The sequence below is a fragment of the Chaetodon trifascialis genome, chromosome 3 (genome assembly GCF_039877785.1).
Source record: "Chaetodon trifascialis isolate fChaTrf1 chromosome 3, fChaTrf1.hap1, whole genome shotgun sequence".
NCBI lineage: Eukaryota > Metazoa > Chordata > Actinopteri > Chaetodontiformes > Chaetodontidae > Chaetodon > Chaetodon trifascialis.
The window spans coordinates 18081943-18095691 of record NC_092058.1 but is presented as its reverse complement, the minus strand read 5'-3'; the positions used below and the strand labels follow the sequence as shown (position 1 = coordinate 18095691).

The following is a 13749-nucleotide window of genomic DNA, read 5'->3' as shown; positions in this document are numbered from 1 at the left end:
CTGACTCTAAGCATACTACTTATTTTTGCCATGACCACATATTTCACAGTCGCACCTGGACTCATTGTTTCTGAATTAATAGAAGAATTATTTAAATTCAATCTTTCTGAAGATGAAATTTTGCCATGTTCACACTTAACATCTTGATCGTAACATCTAGATTTATTTACTCGATATTACTTAAATGAAACACCAATATGAATATTCCGAAAAGGACATTAACGCAAACAAAATCTGATCTGTTCAATTTATGTTGATGACTCCAAAACACGTTTCTTATCGCGATAGTACGGCTACTGTGGTTTAAGTACACATCATTTTTCCCCCAGCTAACTGAGCTAAAGCTAGGCTAACAAGCTGCTACAGAGTGACATGTAGGTTAGTCAACTCTGCACTCAGTCTCAATGAAGGAGCTTCCAGAGTGATTGGGATATGGAGTTAAGAAATATCAAGGACCAGGTAGTAAATCAAGCTTTTACTGTTGTCTAACTTAACGTTAGAGAACTAAGAGTACTTCTCACCAACACTCCAAACAGCTGGCTAGTCATGTTAGCGACATGACGAGCAAAGTTTGCTACAAGGCTAGTTAATGTCACATATTAATTGCCATGTGAAACTAGACCAAGTTGCAGTTTGATGTTCGATGTTTCAGTTTTGTAGTGCACCTGGACCCTATCACTGGGCTCCCTGGTACATTAAGTCCAAACCCTGCCACACAGCTTTAACATTATTCCTTAAATGGATCCATATTCTTCTACTGCTAAGTTTGCTCAACGTTATCTGTGCATAGGAAATCTTGAGATATATCTTAAGATTCCAAGACAAATCCTTAACCTTCACAAAACGTGTTCGTTTGCAAACAAATACAGCGTTAGCTCTCCTGTTTCGGTCAGCCAATAAAATGAAACGCTTTGAATTTTGATTCCCTTAACTCTTGAGAAGCACTTTGCATAATTTCCAATTAAAATATTCCCCTCAAGTCAATTCAGTCGTTTACAGTATTCCTGGAAATACGCAGGGAAGATATTGTGTTACTCAGACATGTTAGAGTGTTTTTGGTTCCTCAGCAAAGTCATGAATGTATTTATGATCCCAGTAGAGTTCAACAAGTTTGCTGCTGAAAGCTGCTCAGCTCAAGTTGTATTGAGTCCCTGCTTCTGTCAGCGTTGTTGCTCTCTGCAAAGATGTTAGGGACAATGTGATGAAATGCACTTCATTTTAATGTGATTTGAAATGTCACATCTCTCTTTCAGTCTCCATTGGTCCAGGCTATATTCAGCCGAAACGCTGAAGAAGTGACATTTTTGTTGAACGATAATGAAGATGTCAATTCACTGGTAATATTATCCCACATTAACTCTACTATCATGCTGTGTTTTTGTCATTTATTTTAGCAAATTTGCATGCATTCCCCTGAGCTTGTACAAATGGTTGGCTTTGTATATCTGCTGTAGGCTGCGTGCCATGGCTTTCTAGGCTGCCAGCAGATGTACTTCATTACTGCCAGGTTTCCAAGCAAAATGTCCCCTTAATAAAATGCTTCATCCAAATGTGTAGAGCAAGTTCAAAAAAGCTGAAATTGCACATTAACTGTGCAAACATTTGGAGTCAGAATATAACAAAATGTATATGACACAAGGATGATGTGATAAAATGGGCTGTAATGTATGATATTTTTTTTTGTTCTTTCTGCCCAGGACCAAGAACAAAGCACACCGCTTCATGCAGCTGCTTATTTGGGTGATGTCCACATAATGGACCTGCTTATTGCATCAGGTAGAAAAACTTTTTTGCTCACTTGACACACAGTATGTGAGTAAACATTAAGCTTATTGTCAACTAACCATGTTTGTATGTTTGTGTATTTTTTTTCTATGAATCAGCCTTTAATACAAGTACAGAAGAACTGAAATTCACCAAAAGCTATCAAAAAATGAAGTCTAACTTTGCTTTTGCTTCTGTTCCAGGTGCTAATGTCAATGCTAAGGACCAGGGTTTGCTGACTCCTTTACATCGAGCAGCTGCCTCACAAAATGAAGTAAGCAGTTGGAGAGACGTACTTTTCTCGGCGTTTGACTGCCATCTTGTGTTGTCTGACTTTTGTCTTCTTTGAATTTGGTGTTTTTCCTCAGAGAGCTGTGGAGCTGCTGCAAAAGCACAGAGCAGAGGTCAACACACGGGACAAGTTCTGGCATACACCTTTACACATGGCGGCTGCAAAGTGGGCTACAGGCTGCGCTTTAGCTCTCATACCACATGTGTGCAGCCTGGATGTCGCTGACAGGTCAGGAAGGACACCACTGCATCATGCAGCGCACAGCGGCCACGGAGAGGTAAACTGTGAAGTCGATAGTATGAACCAAAGTCTTCTTTCTGATCTTTTTCTTTGCTAAAGTAACTGTATGTTTGATGTCTATCATTTCAGTAAGGAAGATGAGGATAAAGAAAATGAACTAGATTTTACTTTAGGAAAGTGAATGATGACTGAGGGGCATGTTGGTTTCTGGCAGTTTCTGCATCATTGTGGAAAAGGGAATTTGTCTCATAACATATGAATCTAGTTTCACACAATATTTTCTCCTCTGTATAACTGAAATTTAACCAGAGCTGTCTTAGAATAAATACCCAAGCATGATGCTGTCCACTCGACTATTGCCGTAGACTGACAGCGGTTGACCCAGCTTTTATGTTTCTGCAGATGGTGAACTTGTTTCTGAGCAAAGCTGCCAATGTGAGTGCCAAAGATAAGAAGGAAAGGCAGGCGATCCACTGGGCTGCATATCTTGGTAAGTGCTGTCATATATTGTCACTTTTTACCCAGAATAAAGACTTTCTCTTTCATGAATGTAGGCAAGAACAGATGTTAGTATAAAGCATGCAAATATACAATAATAAACAAGCAAATTACACATTCACCTACATCCAACACATACCTGAGAACTGACTCTAATAACTGCAGCTGGTCAGTAAAGTTTTACTATAAAACATATCATTTGAGACCTTTCTGGCATATTGTCAGGTAATTAGTCACATGATGTCCTGAAATTATTTTTGCAGAAATAGCAAAAGGTTATTTCTAAATCTGATGAATATTTATTAGATTGCCATGTCGAGGCCAGCAGGAGAGACTGGTGTGCTGTGATGTGCTCGGTGTAAATCTTAAGCTCTTCTTTCAGGACACGTGGAGGTAGTGAAGCTGCTGGTGTCTCACGGTGCTGATGTGATGTGCAAGGACAAACGAGGTTACACTCCACTCCATGCTGCAGCTGCCAGTGGACAGTTAGACATGGTTAAATATCTGTTGCGACTGGCAGTGGAGGTAAAGTGGCTCGTAATGATTATGGCTGTCATGCATTTTGTACATCAATATCATGGTGTCCCGCAGAGCTCCAGGCTTGATTTCATGCTGATCCTGGTCTACGTCACTTATTATGCTGCTGTTTCATCAGTGATGTGTAATCTGATTTTTTTCTAATCACACCCGGCTCATCTGGTCACATAATGCATCTCTACATTCACAGGTGAAGCTAACACTAGTTTAAAAATATATTATGTACATGTCTCTCAAATCAAATCAAGCTTTTTTATGCCACAGCCAGACGTCTCAATAATGCCTTGAAATAGTTTCTTCGAATTTGGTACAAACTTACAGTCAAGGATGAACTGATTTTGGTGGTCGAAGGTCACTGTGACCACACAAAGCATATTTTTGACCATAACTCAAGGATTTATATGCTAATTAAGACAAAATTTCACCCAAATCTTTTTCTTTTAAGATGCCTCCAGGTATCATCAGCACGTCACTTTTCTCTTAAAATTGATATCAGCTTCAGCATTTCTCGGACAGCCAAACGACGCTCTCATGCTTTCAAGTCACCAAACATTTGACACTCTCCTCCGTCTCCTCTCAGACTGATGAACCCAATGTTTTTGGGAACACAGCGCTCCACATGGCCTGTCACATGGGTCAGGACTCTGTGGCCTCTGAGCTGGTGAACTGTGGTGCCAACATCAATAAGCCCAACCACCACGGCAGCACACCGCTGCATCTGGCTGCAACCTCCTCCAGCGGGGTGCTGTGTCTCGAGCTGCTAATTAACAATGGTGCTGATGTCAACCTGCAGGTAAAGAGCTTGTTTTTAAGAAGTGGAGTTACAAAGTTAAAATAAATGATTATGTATTACTAGATTGTAGTAGTTTGTCAGAGGTTAAATGTTCAGATTATGGAGATTTATGCCATTCTTTTAACAAAACACGCTGTTTTCATTTTCTCTGTTCAACAGAATAAAGAAGGAAAGACCCCTTTGCACATGGCTGCTATGCACGGACGCTTCACAGGCTCCCAGGTTCTGATCCAAAACGGTAACATAAATGACAAGAAATACTGACACTATCCTCATGTAGCACACGATTGATTCTAAAACAGATGAAATAGCAACCACACAGCATAATCTGACTTAAAATACCAGTGCGTCCTCAGCTGAAGCACTTCATGTCTCCTTCCTCTGTGCACAGGTGGAGAGATTGACTGTGTTGACATGTATGGAAACACTCCTCTCCATGTTGCTGCCAGATATGGTCAGGAGCTGCTGATCAGCACTCTGCTGACAAATGGTGCTGACAAGACCAGGTAAGTCTGTCCAAACGTGTTTGATATTGTTTTGTTTTTGTTTGTTTTATTGCAGTTATGTTTAGTTACGCTGCTAAAAGTTTGCACTCACACTACAAGGATGAGCTCATTAGTGTGATCCAGCTGTACTGAGATATGTTGTGTCCTCTCTAACCTCTAAACAATGTCAGCTATGATGCACAGAAACAAAATAAAATGTATTGTCACCCACTCTGTAACCCACTGTAATAACACACATACATACAGGCTCAGCTGTTACACACGATCCTGTAATATTCTACTTCCTGACTAATGTGCACATCGACAGACAACACGTTAAGCTGCAAACTTAGAGTTCATACTTTCGCACATACTAAAATAAATGATCTTTGTGATGCTCTCTAAAGACAGGGGATTAATGGGATGCTTCCTCTACATTTGGCGGCTCTCTATGGATTTCCAGACTGTTGTCGAAAGTTATTGTCTAATGGTGAGACTGCTGCTGTAGTCATTAAGCTGTGCTCCTCAAATCATCCTCTCCCTTCTTATATTTTAATTACCGACACAACTCAGATTGTTTCCACCCACCAAAGTGCTGTCGGTTGTGTATCCTTCAGGCCAGTTTTATATCATGCCGTCTCAAACAGCATCAGTTGAGTCTGATGTAAACACCCCAGATGACAATGGGAGGACCTGCCTGCATGCAGCTGCCTGTGGAGGGTGAGCTAACACACATACACACCGTATATATACATTTACTAACAATTATTTATAAAAATCTGCCTTTTTTTAAACAGATTGTGGTTCGAAATGTTGGACTGTTTGGAGTGCTATGTTTACAATCTGGATCTAGACAGTTTCTGACAGTTTTTCCGTGTCTAAATGTTGGCAGTATTTTTGGAAGTTATTCTGCTTGTTGTGAAAATGATATTCTCTGTAGTTTTTGTTGGATTTTGGTCATCATAAAATCCATTGTGTTGCTTATATCTTGTGTTCATGGTCCTTAAAGCTGTGTCACTGTATGTTTTCTGAATTTATGGATCATTTTAGCCAATTGATATAAACCGTGTGAAGATACCAGCCAGAATTGACACAGTGTTGATTTTTCTCATTTCAAAATGTTGAAAATATTCTATATTTCAATTGCCATTAGTCCCACTTTAATGGGTGTCATTTATTGTAATGCTAGTGACTGAAAAAAGGAAGTGGAGGGGTTTCTCTGTCCGTGTAATTTAAAAAAGAGGGGCCTGAATCATAGAGGGGGTGTCAAACCGGTTCATAGACTGTCGGGTAGATCTGACACATTTGACTGTGAATTTAAATTTACCTCCTACTTCTTTTTTTTTCTTGTGACAGAAACATTGAGTGTCTGAACTTGCTGTTGAATAGTGCTGCTGAACTGGATGTAAAAGATAATTTGGGGAGGTAAGCAGTGCTTCATGGCTGGAGCTGAGAATTTAGCTGTGCTTTGGTGTTAACCTGATATCACAGCCGCCCCCTGTTATACCTTGCAGGTCTCCTTTGCACTATGCTGCAGCTAACAGGAACAGCCAATGCACAATCTCCCTGGTGAGAGCCGGCGCTGAGGTCAATGAGCTGGATCTGATAGGCTGCAGCCCTCTGCACTATGCTGCTGCTTCACACACCTTTTGTGGGTGAGGGAGCATTTACTGACATTGTGATGTTTTACTAAGGGTCAAGAGGGACAACATCCTGTGCACAAGTCTTGGTTGAGTATCCTGACTTTATTCAAGCCAGTTTTAAAAGTAACCCCCTAACCCTCTTTCCACAGGGGGGAGACAAACCCTAAGCCTGACTACAGTGAGGACAAGGAACAAGACGCCTCTCTGTGAGTCACATGTTTATTATCATATCTCACATATATATCTTTATTCATTGGATGCGCTGTGATGAATCCACAGTCATCTTGTATTTCAGCCAATAAACAACATCTATTGAATTTGTTTCCCAAAGACATTTAGAAGTGAATGTTTATAAAACTATAAACTCTCTTGATGTCTTCTTGTTGTTAGATGAGTAAAACCCATAGAGGATTCCTCATGTTCTGCTCTTTGTGTTCAGGTGTTTAGACTACTTGCTTGACAATGGTGCAGACCCAACTCTGAAGAATACTAAGGGTTACAGTGCCGTCCACTATGCAGCAGCTTATGGGAACAAACAGCACCTTGAACTGGTCAGTGGTATCTCTTGATTTAGAGGCTTTGGTTTTTAGTCACATGCAGACTGGACCCGGGCGACGTTTTGTGTTTTTTCTCTCTCACTCTTGCAGCTCCTGGAGATTTCATTCAACTGTCTAGAAGAGGTTGAAAGTAATATTCCAGTCAGTCCTTTGCACTTAGCTGTGAGTAGAATGATTACAATGAATACACTGCAAAAGATGTGACTTTTTAATGAAGGGCTCAAGTTTAATGCATTCTGCCACCACAGGCGTATTATGGTCACTGTCAGGCGCTGCGTTTGCTGTCTGAGACATTGGTGAGTCTGGACGTGCGGGACATTGAAGGCAGAACTGCCCTCCACCTGGCTGCTCAGAGAGGTTTTGCTCCATGTGTGGAGGTGCTGCTGAAACATGAAGCCTCCTACACACTGAAGGACCACAAGCGCAAGTGGACCGCTCTCCATGCTGCAGGTGTGTGTTTTGATCCTGGGACATTTAAGGAATCCATGTGAGATCAGGCTACAAATGTAGGCGACAGTATTTGGTTTTAGAGTTGATTTTTTTTTTTTTATGTACACTGTTATGAGAATAAACCATTGGGTTTTATGGGAATGCGTTTTTGGTTTTGATTTTATTAGAGGTACTATGTGTAACTTTCAGAAAACCCTTGTTATTAACGACACCGCTGCTGAGTGCAGATGGCCATTTAGGCTAGTTGGCCACCCTCGCCTTGCATCACTAGCAATTGTCAGTTATACACCTTTGCTTTGCACTCTTCATTTATCACTATGTATTGCTGGCTAAAATGAACGCTGTTTGTCCTAATACAAAAGTTAGGATCATGGATCACGTTCGATGGTGAAGTAATTTATCAAGTTAGCCAACATATCCACTCAGATAGTGTTTTGCTAGTGATAACATCATTATTTTAATGTATTTTTTAAGTGATGTATTCCTTTCTCCTCTCCTTTCTTCCATGCAGCTGCTGAAGGCCAGATGGACTGTTTGCTTTTATTGGTCAACAGGGAACAAAGTGCTGACATCATCGACAGTCCAGATACACAAGGACAGTAAGTCCCTTAATTTTATATGCTCTGATTTGTTATTATTTATTCATCAGGTAAACGCCTGACATTTACAGCTTTGTCAATACACACAATACTTTTGATTTGAAAGGTATTAACATTATGTGTCTTGTTATGATATAACATATGTATATGTATGTATGTATGTATATATAATACATATGTTTATTAGATATGTGTGTGTGTGGATAGAACAAATCAGAGATGAGTTAATTGTGAAATTGATACTGTCTTTCATGACTTTCATAAAACAATGATTGTTTGAAGTAATTTATTTCACAAAAAGACAATTTTTTCCTGAAATCTGCAAACTTATAATGCAGTCAGGAAACTTAACCTATTGAACAATCTGACATGATCAGAGAATTACCTTCACAGCAGTCAGTTCTTGTCTTTATTTTATCGTGTGCAGGACAGCTCTCATGCTTGCAGCTCTGGGATGTCATACTGACTGTGTTCACATCCTGTTGGAAAAAGGAGCAAAAGCTGACGCTGCGGACAAAAAGGGCTTCACTGCGTTACACAGAGCTGTAAGTATGCATGTGTGTGAACATGTCCTGTCACTTTCCTAAATGCTCTTAATTATATAAACAAGGGATTTGTCCTTGTTCCACACGTGTTATTTTCCTCTTACATCATATCTTGTGTGCTCCCCCTGCAGGCCATGTTGGGTAGTGAGGACTGTGTGTCTGCTCTGCTGGAACATGGGGCCTCTGCTCTGTGTCGAGACTCTCAGGGAAGGACCCCGCTGCACCTCACAGCATCTCTTGGCCACACGGAGATACTCCGATCTTTGCTAAAAGCTGCTATGAAAGCTGACCCTCTGGACTCCATGTTGGACTACATAGGCTACACACCCACCCACTGGGCTGCCTACCACGGTTAGACATTGGGGAAAGAAGTCATGTTAAATGTACTGAAGTTATTTTAACAAAAGGAGATTGGCTCAATGCCGAACAGAGCAAACAAGGACATACAGATAAAAGAAGACAAAAACATCTATGAATGGACATTTTTAGAGAAGCAACAGCAGGCTGTCATCACTTTTATCTACAGCATCATTTTGGCCTTTGAACATACATATATGAGAGAGAAATTTGAATATTAACCGTTTGTTTGTTTATTTTCTGTGTCTGTAGGGCGAGAAGGATGTTTACGTATTTTACTTGAAAACAAGCTTTTTAGCAACCAAGAAGGAAATCGCTTTACCCCATTGCACTGTGCTCTGTGAGTATGATAAGAAACGTAAAAGGCTCATAATACATATGTTTATTAGATATTTATAGCAATTAATTTAATGTGGTTTTTCAAAATCAAACAACTCTGTTCTGTCCTCGCAGAGTTAATGGACACGATGTTGCTGCTGGACTTTTAGTGAAGAGTGTTGGCCCTCAGAGTGTTAACGTTAGTGATGCCAAAGGAAGGTGGGTTTACTTTCATGTCAGGTACACGACTACAATCAGTGGTTGTACATAAACAATTAAATCACTCTTGTGGCAGCTCAACATGATTATTGCCATTAATTTGGTCCAGGATATCCTACAAAATTGGTGGGTTTTGCTTGAATATTAGTCAGCAGAACTTTATAGTATTATATTCAATTCAATTCAATTCAATTCAATTCAATTCAATATTCCTTTATTAGTCCCACGAGGGGAAATTCCAATATACAGCAGCATCAATAAAGTGTATAAAGTATTAGAACAAGTGCAATGCAAATTCAAAACAAGTATATATACAAGAGTGGGATAAAAGAAAAAACGTCGTCCTAAGAAATTGTAGATAGTATTTACAGATTGTTATGCACTGATTATTGCACATTATTGCATTATTGCACAGGTTATTGCACAGATTGTAAACATATTATTGTACTGATTACTTGGAGCAGTTTCTGTTGTACAGTCTGACGGCTGCAGGAAGGAATGACCTGCGATACCGCTCCTTCACACACTTTGAATGTAGCATCCTGTCACTGATGGAGCTCCTCAGTGCAGTCAGTGTGTGTTGGAGGGGGTGGGAGTCATTGTCTGTCATTCCCCCACCTCCTCCACCTGTTCCAGAGGGCATCCCAGGATAGAGAGGACAGGACATATGAAATGTACATTGTATTCAGTAAAAATATATTCTATTAAAATCTCAAATTCTTTGAAATCTCTGGTCTAGAATATTTTGTAGGTTTCTTGCAGGTATTATAAACCTCCAAAAACAATGACACATTGCATTAATTTGAATGCATATCCTATCAGCTTGCAGAAAGATGCAAATCGAACATCATTTTCATGTTTGGAAGCAGTGAATGTGCCCAACCATCCTGTATTTTCATGGATCTCTTTGCGCGGGTGCAGGACTCCGTTGCATGCGGCTGCTCATTCAGGAAATGTTGTTGGGCTCCAGCTGGTTCTGGCCCAGGGAGCAGAAGTCAATGCTGTGGACCAGTGTGGATGCTCCGCTCTGATGGTTGCTGCTGACTGTGGACAGACGATGGCTGTTGGTATGTGATTGAAATTCCTCTGGTCAGTGTTTTTTTAAGTGTATGTGCCATACCTTTATCTACCTTAACACACACCAAGACTATTTTCAGCTCAAGAGGAGGACACAACTTCATGTTTTGTTTTGACCCTCACAGTCCTCACTCATGGATACCTTTAATACACCGTATACATCTGTTTCCCTGTTGCACTGATTGTCAGCTGCTGCACAGGAAAACACCAGCTAAATGTTTAAAATATAAAAGCCTGTGTTTGTTGTGAAAGGTGTCTTATTTTCTACATTTCAGAGTTCTTGCTGCACAAAGCGAAGCCAGACCTGACCCTGGTGGATGTCAATAGTAACACTGCCCTTCACTTAGCCTGCAGCAAGGTCACAAACACATACTGTATGCATGCAGTGGCACGATAACTTTTGCATGCACGTAGCATCAGTAATGTAACAACTGTCAGATAAGGTGATAACCTGCCAGAATATGAGAGAAAATGTAATCAAATGTATTTTGCAATGGCTCAACAGTAAGAATGTAATCACGTGAGATTCACTAAATTAATTAAAAATCATGAAAGGTTTGATTACATTTTCAGACACAACTTATCACATTGACAGCTTACTCTATTTTTAGGCAATTTGTACAATATTGCTCATGCACACAATCACTTAATGTGTTTTATGCTGCAGGGCCATGAGATGTGTGCCCTGCTGATCCTCGGAGAGATCAGCGACTCCTCCCTCATTAATGCAACAAACAGCGCTCTCCAAATGTGAGTTTTCTTCAAACAAATGCTCAAATGTAGTGTGGAAAAGGAATTGCATTGTGATAATGCTGGTGAAGAGTTCTTTACTTGACGATGATAATGGTGGAATATCAGTTGTATGTTTTGTGCCTTAACAAGACACCCAGACGTCAACATTTTGCCATTTGGCTTGAAGTTTAAGAAGAAAGTGTTCCATGTTTCAGTTATTGGCTTGTCTGCCACTGGCTCCAGTAACACTGCATGTGAATCTTTAATGTGGTTGCACTCCTCACTAAGTGCTCTGTAATGGGACTAATATAATCTATCTCATGCAGGCCCCTTCACATTGCAGCAAGGAAAGGCCTGGCGACTGTAGTGCAGGTGTTACTGAGCAGAGGAGCAGCAGTCATGGCTGTGGACGAGGAAGGTGCGCAGGAATAATGAAACAATAACAAAACGGTTTGTGTTTCCTGTCCAAAAAATGTGACTGACGGACACCGTATGATAATTCTTTCCCTGTTAACCCTCTGCAGGCCACACGCCGGCTCTGGCCTGTGCCCCAAACAAGAACGTGGCTGACTGTCTGGCCCTGATCCTCTCCACCATGAAGCCTTTCCCTCCCAGAGAGGCCAGTGCAGCTACTGCCTCCCACTTCACCCCCATCCTGAAGAACTGTGGCATTGCTGCGAGCTGTGGGTCCAGTGGAAACCTGTGTCATGCCTAAGGTCTCTAGGCTCTACTGGCCTGCACGGGTGTTTGACGGAGTGAAATTTCATCCTAGTGAAGCCCAAAGTTTCTCATGTGTGTCATATGCAGCTGCATGTACACTATGTGCACATGCACCAGTCGCATTGATTGCTCCTCTAAAATTGAGTCTTACATATCCCTAATATTAGCAGAGCTCTTAGGTTATCTTCTTTGTCACACAAGTTGAGTTTAGCACATTAATGTTATTTTAATGACGTACTAACCATTGAAAATTAAGCCTCTCCACTTGAACCCCGTCCACTGTTGGCTTCATTTCTTATCTCGTTAACCACCGAAGCCCGAAATCTCCGCGTTCGTCGTCTGCAGATATGTGTGCAAGAGTACGTGTGTGATTGTGTGTTTAATTTTTGTGTGTGTGTCTGTCTGTGTCTGTGTGTGTGTGCGCATGCTTTTAGACATTGCTTCTTAATATACTTGTTTTAGAATATCTAACAGGTGCTGTAAACCTTTTATGCAATTAATAAGACTCTATTTTCTTATCCTGTAGATGGTTGCAGACACTACATTGATATAAATAACCTTATTCTAATATTAACATGATTTATCTGAGTTACATTTCAGTTTAGTAAAGTCACAAGCTTGTGTAAAGTAGCAATTATGTAGTTTACAGAGTCTAGTGTATATATAGTTCTTAAAATGAAGTAAACTTTTTACTTGTATTACCTTGAAAATCCAAAATGATTGAGTTAACCTCAGGTCAGTGTGTACTCTGCTGTGGGTGCAATAAGAAGCACATTTTGAGCTGGATGTTACAAGTATGACATCATGTTTCAGTTAAATAAGCCAGAGAATCAAACAAACAAACAAACAAATGAAAGGTCAGAGAATCAAATAAACTGTGTTGATGTAAACAGTTTAAACGCACAGGAAAAAGGGATCTTTCAGGCTTTGAGCATGAAAGTCCTGAGGGAATGTGACTTTTCATTACACCTTTTTTTTAATGGTTAAGTGCTCATTGCAAGTTTCGAGAGCCTGTCTTGAAGTTGTTTTTTTCTGATCAGCAGTCTAAAACCCAAAGATATTTCATTTACACCAGATCTCTCACGTTTAGGCAGCATTTTTTGCTTGATGATTTATTGTTAAACGTTCGCTAACTGTCAAGCGCTCAGTCAGTTTTCAGTTGATCGATTAATCCGTTGATTGTTTCAGCACTACATTGTTTTTCAAATAAATTAGCACAATACACCTGCACTGGTACGACAGTGTCACCACCTCTCTCTCTTTAACTATCAGGTTTTTATAAATGGAGACGTGCGTGAAATGTTTATCTTAAGAATTTGAAAGTTCTATCCACACACAGACTTTGATATTTCCCCTTGTACTAATTGATTTTTTGGACCTTTCCTAATGATTTGCACTCTTACGTGAAAGTTTGGTTATCCGTCTTGGGTTCATGCAAGTGTTGAATTTGAAAGTGCATTTTACAAATGGAACTTTTAAATAACAGCAGAAACCACTTCAGTTTGTCCTTGTTTCATGAAATTAGTGGGAGAAAGTGGTTTGACATTTCTCAACACAAGTTGCAGTGAAATGTTTTTAATAATGTTTGTCTTGAGGAATTGCTCTGTTACATGTGAACAAACAGTGTTTCTTCAGTACATCTTATTAAGATTTCAGGGTGTAACTCCTAACTTGAATACTCTGTGTGCTTTTGTTGTGAATGGCATTCATATGAGAGAAAATAAATACATCATTACCATTTGAGTGTTTTTGCAGTTTTTTCTTTCCATGACAGCAGTCCTTGGTGCCTTCACTGTCTGCCTTCGTGCACCCCACTTTCATGCTTCATTTTTGCCATTATGTTGCACCAGAGAGCCCCAAATGCCCCTCCAACAAGTTCAAAAGCCTATGTGGTGTCACACTGAAGCAGAAATGAACTCTTCT

The 13749-nt window shown here is 40.2% G+C and overlaps 1 protein-coding gene across 1 annotated transcript; it reads left to right on the top strand.

Annotated features, from left to right (window-relative positions):
- The first annotated feature begins 286 nt into the window (after window positions 1–286).
- Window positions 287–13563, top strand: ankrd52b (ankyrin repeat domain 52b). The gene is made up of 28 exons (XM_070959226.1): window positions 287–459; window positions 1254–1337; window positions 1698–1776; window positions 1968–2038; window positions 2133–2333; window positions 2699–2786; window positions 3177–3319; window positions 3912–4124; window positions 4284–4362; window positions 4516–4630; window positions 5017–5099; window positions 5227–5329; window positions 5966–6034; window positions 6124–6264; window positions 6402–6458; window positions 6692–6803; window positions 6900–6971; window positions 7058–7259; window positions 7771–7858; window positions 8286–8403; window positions 8535–8754; window positions 9013–9100; window positions 9214–9297; window positions 10219–10364; window positions 10650–10732; window positions 11042–11124; window positions 11433–11524; window positions 11631–13563. The coding sequence occupies exons 1-28, from the start codon at window positions 433–435 to the stop codon at window positions 11819–11821; spliced, it is 3132 nt and encodes a 1043-aa protein (XP_070815327.1). The 5' UTR covers window positions 287–432; the 3' UTR covers window positions 11822–13563.
- Window positions 13564–13749: the final 186 nt, after the last annotated feature.

Excerpts from the sequence above, each read along its gene's own strand:
- ankrd52b (XM_070959226.1), top strand. The coding sequence starts at position 433 with ATGGAGTTAAGAAATATCAAGGACCAG. Across the intron at positions 1,338-1,697 it reads ATGAAGATGTCAATTCACTG|GACCAAGAACAAAGCACACC; the intron begins GTAATATTATCC and ends CTTTCTGCCCAG. Across the intron at positions 7,260-7,770 it reads GACCGCTCTCCATGCTGCAG|CTGCTGAAGGCCAGATGGAC; the intron begins GTGTGTGTTTTG and ends TCTTCCATGCAG.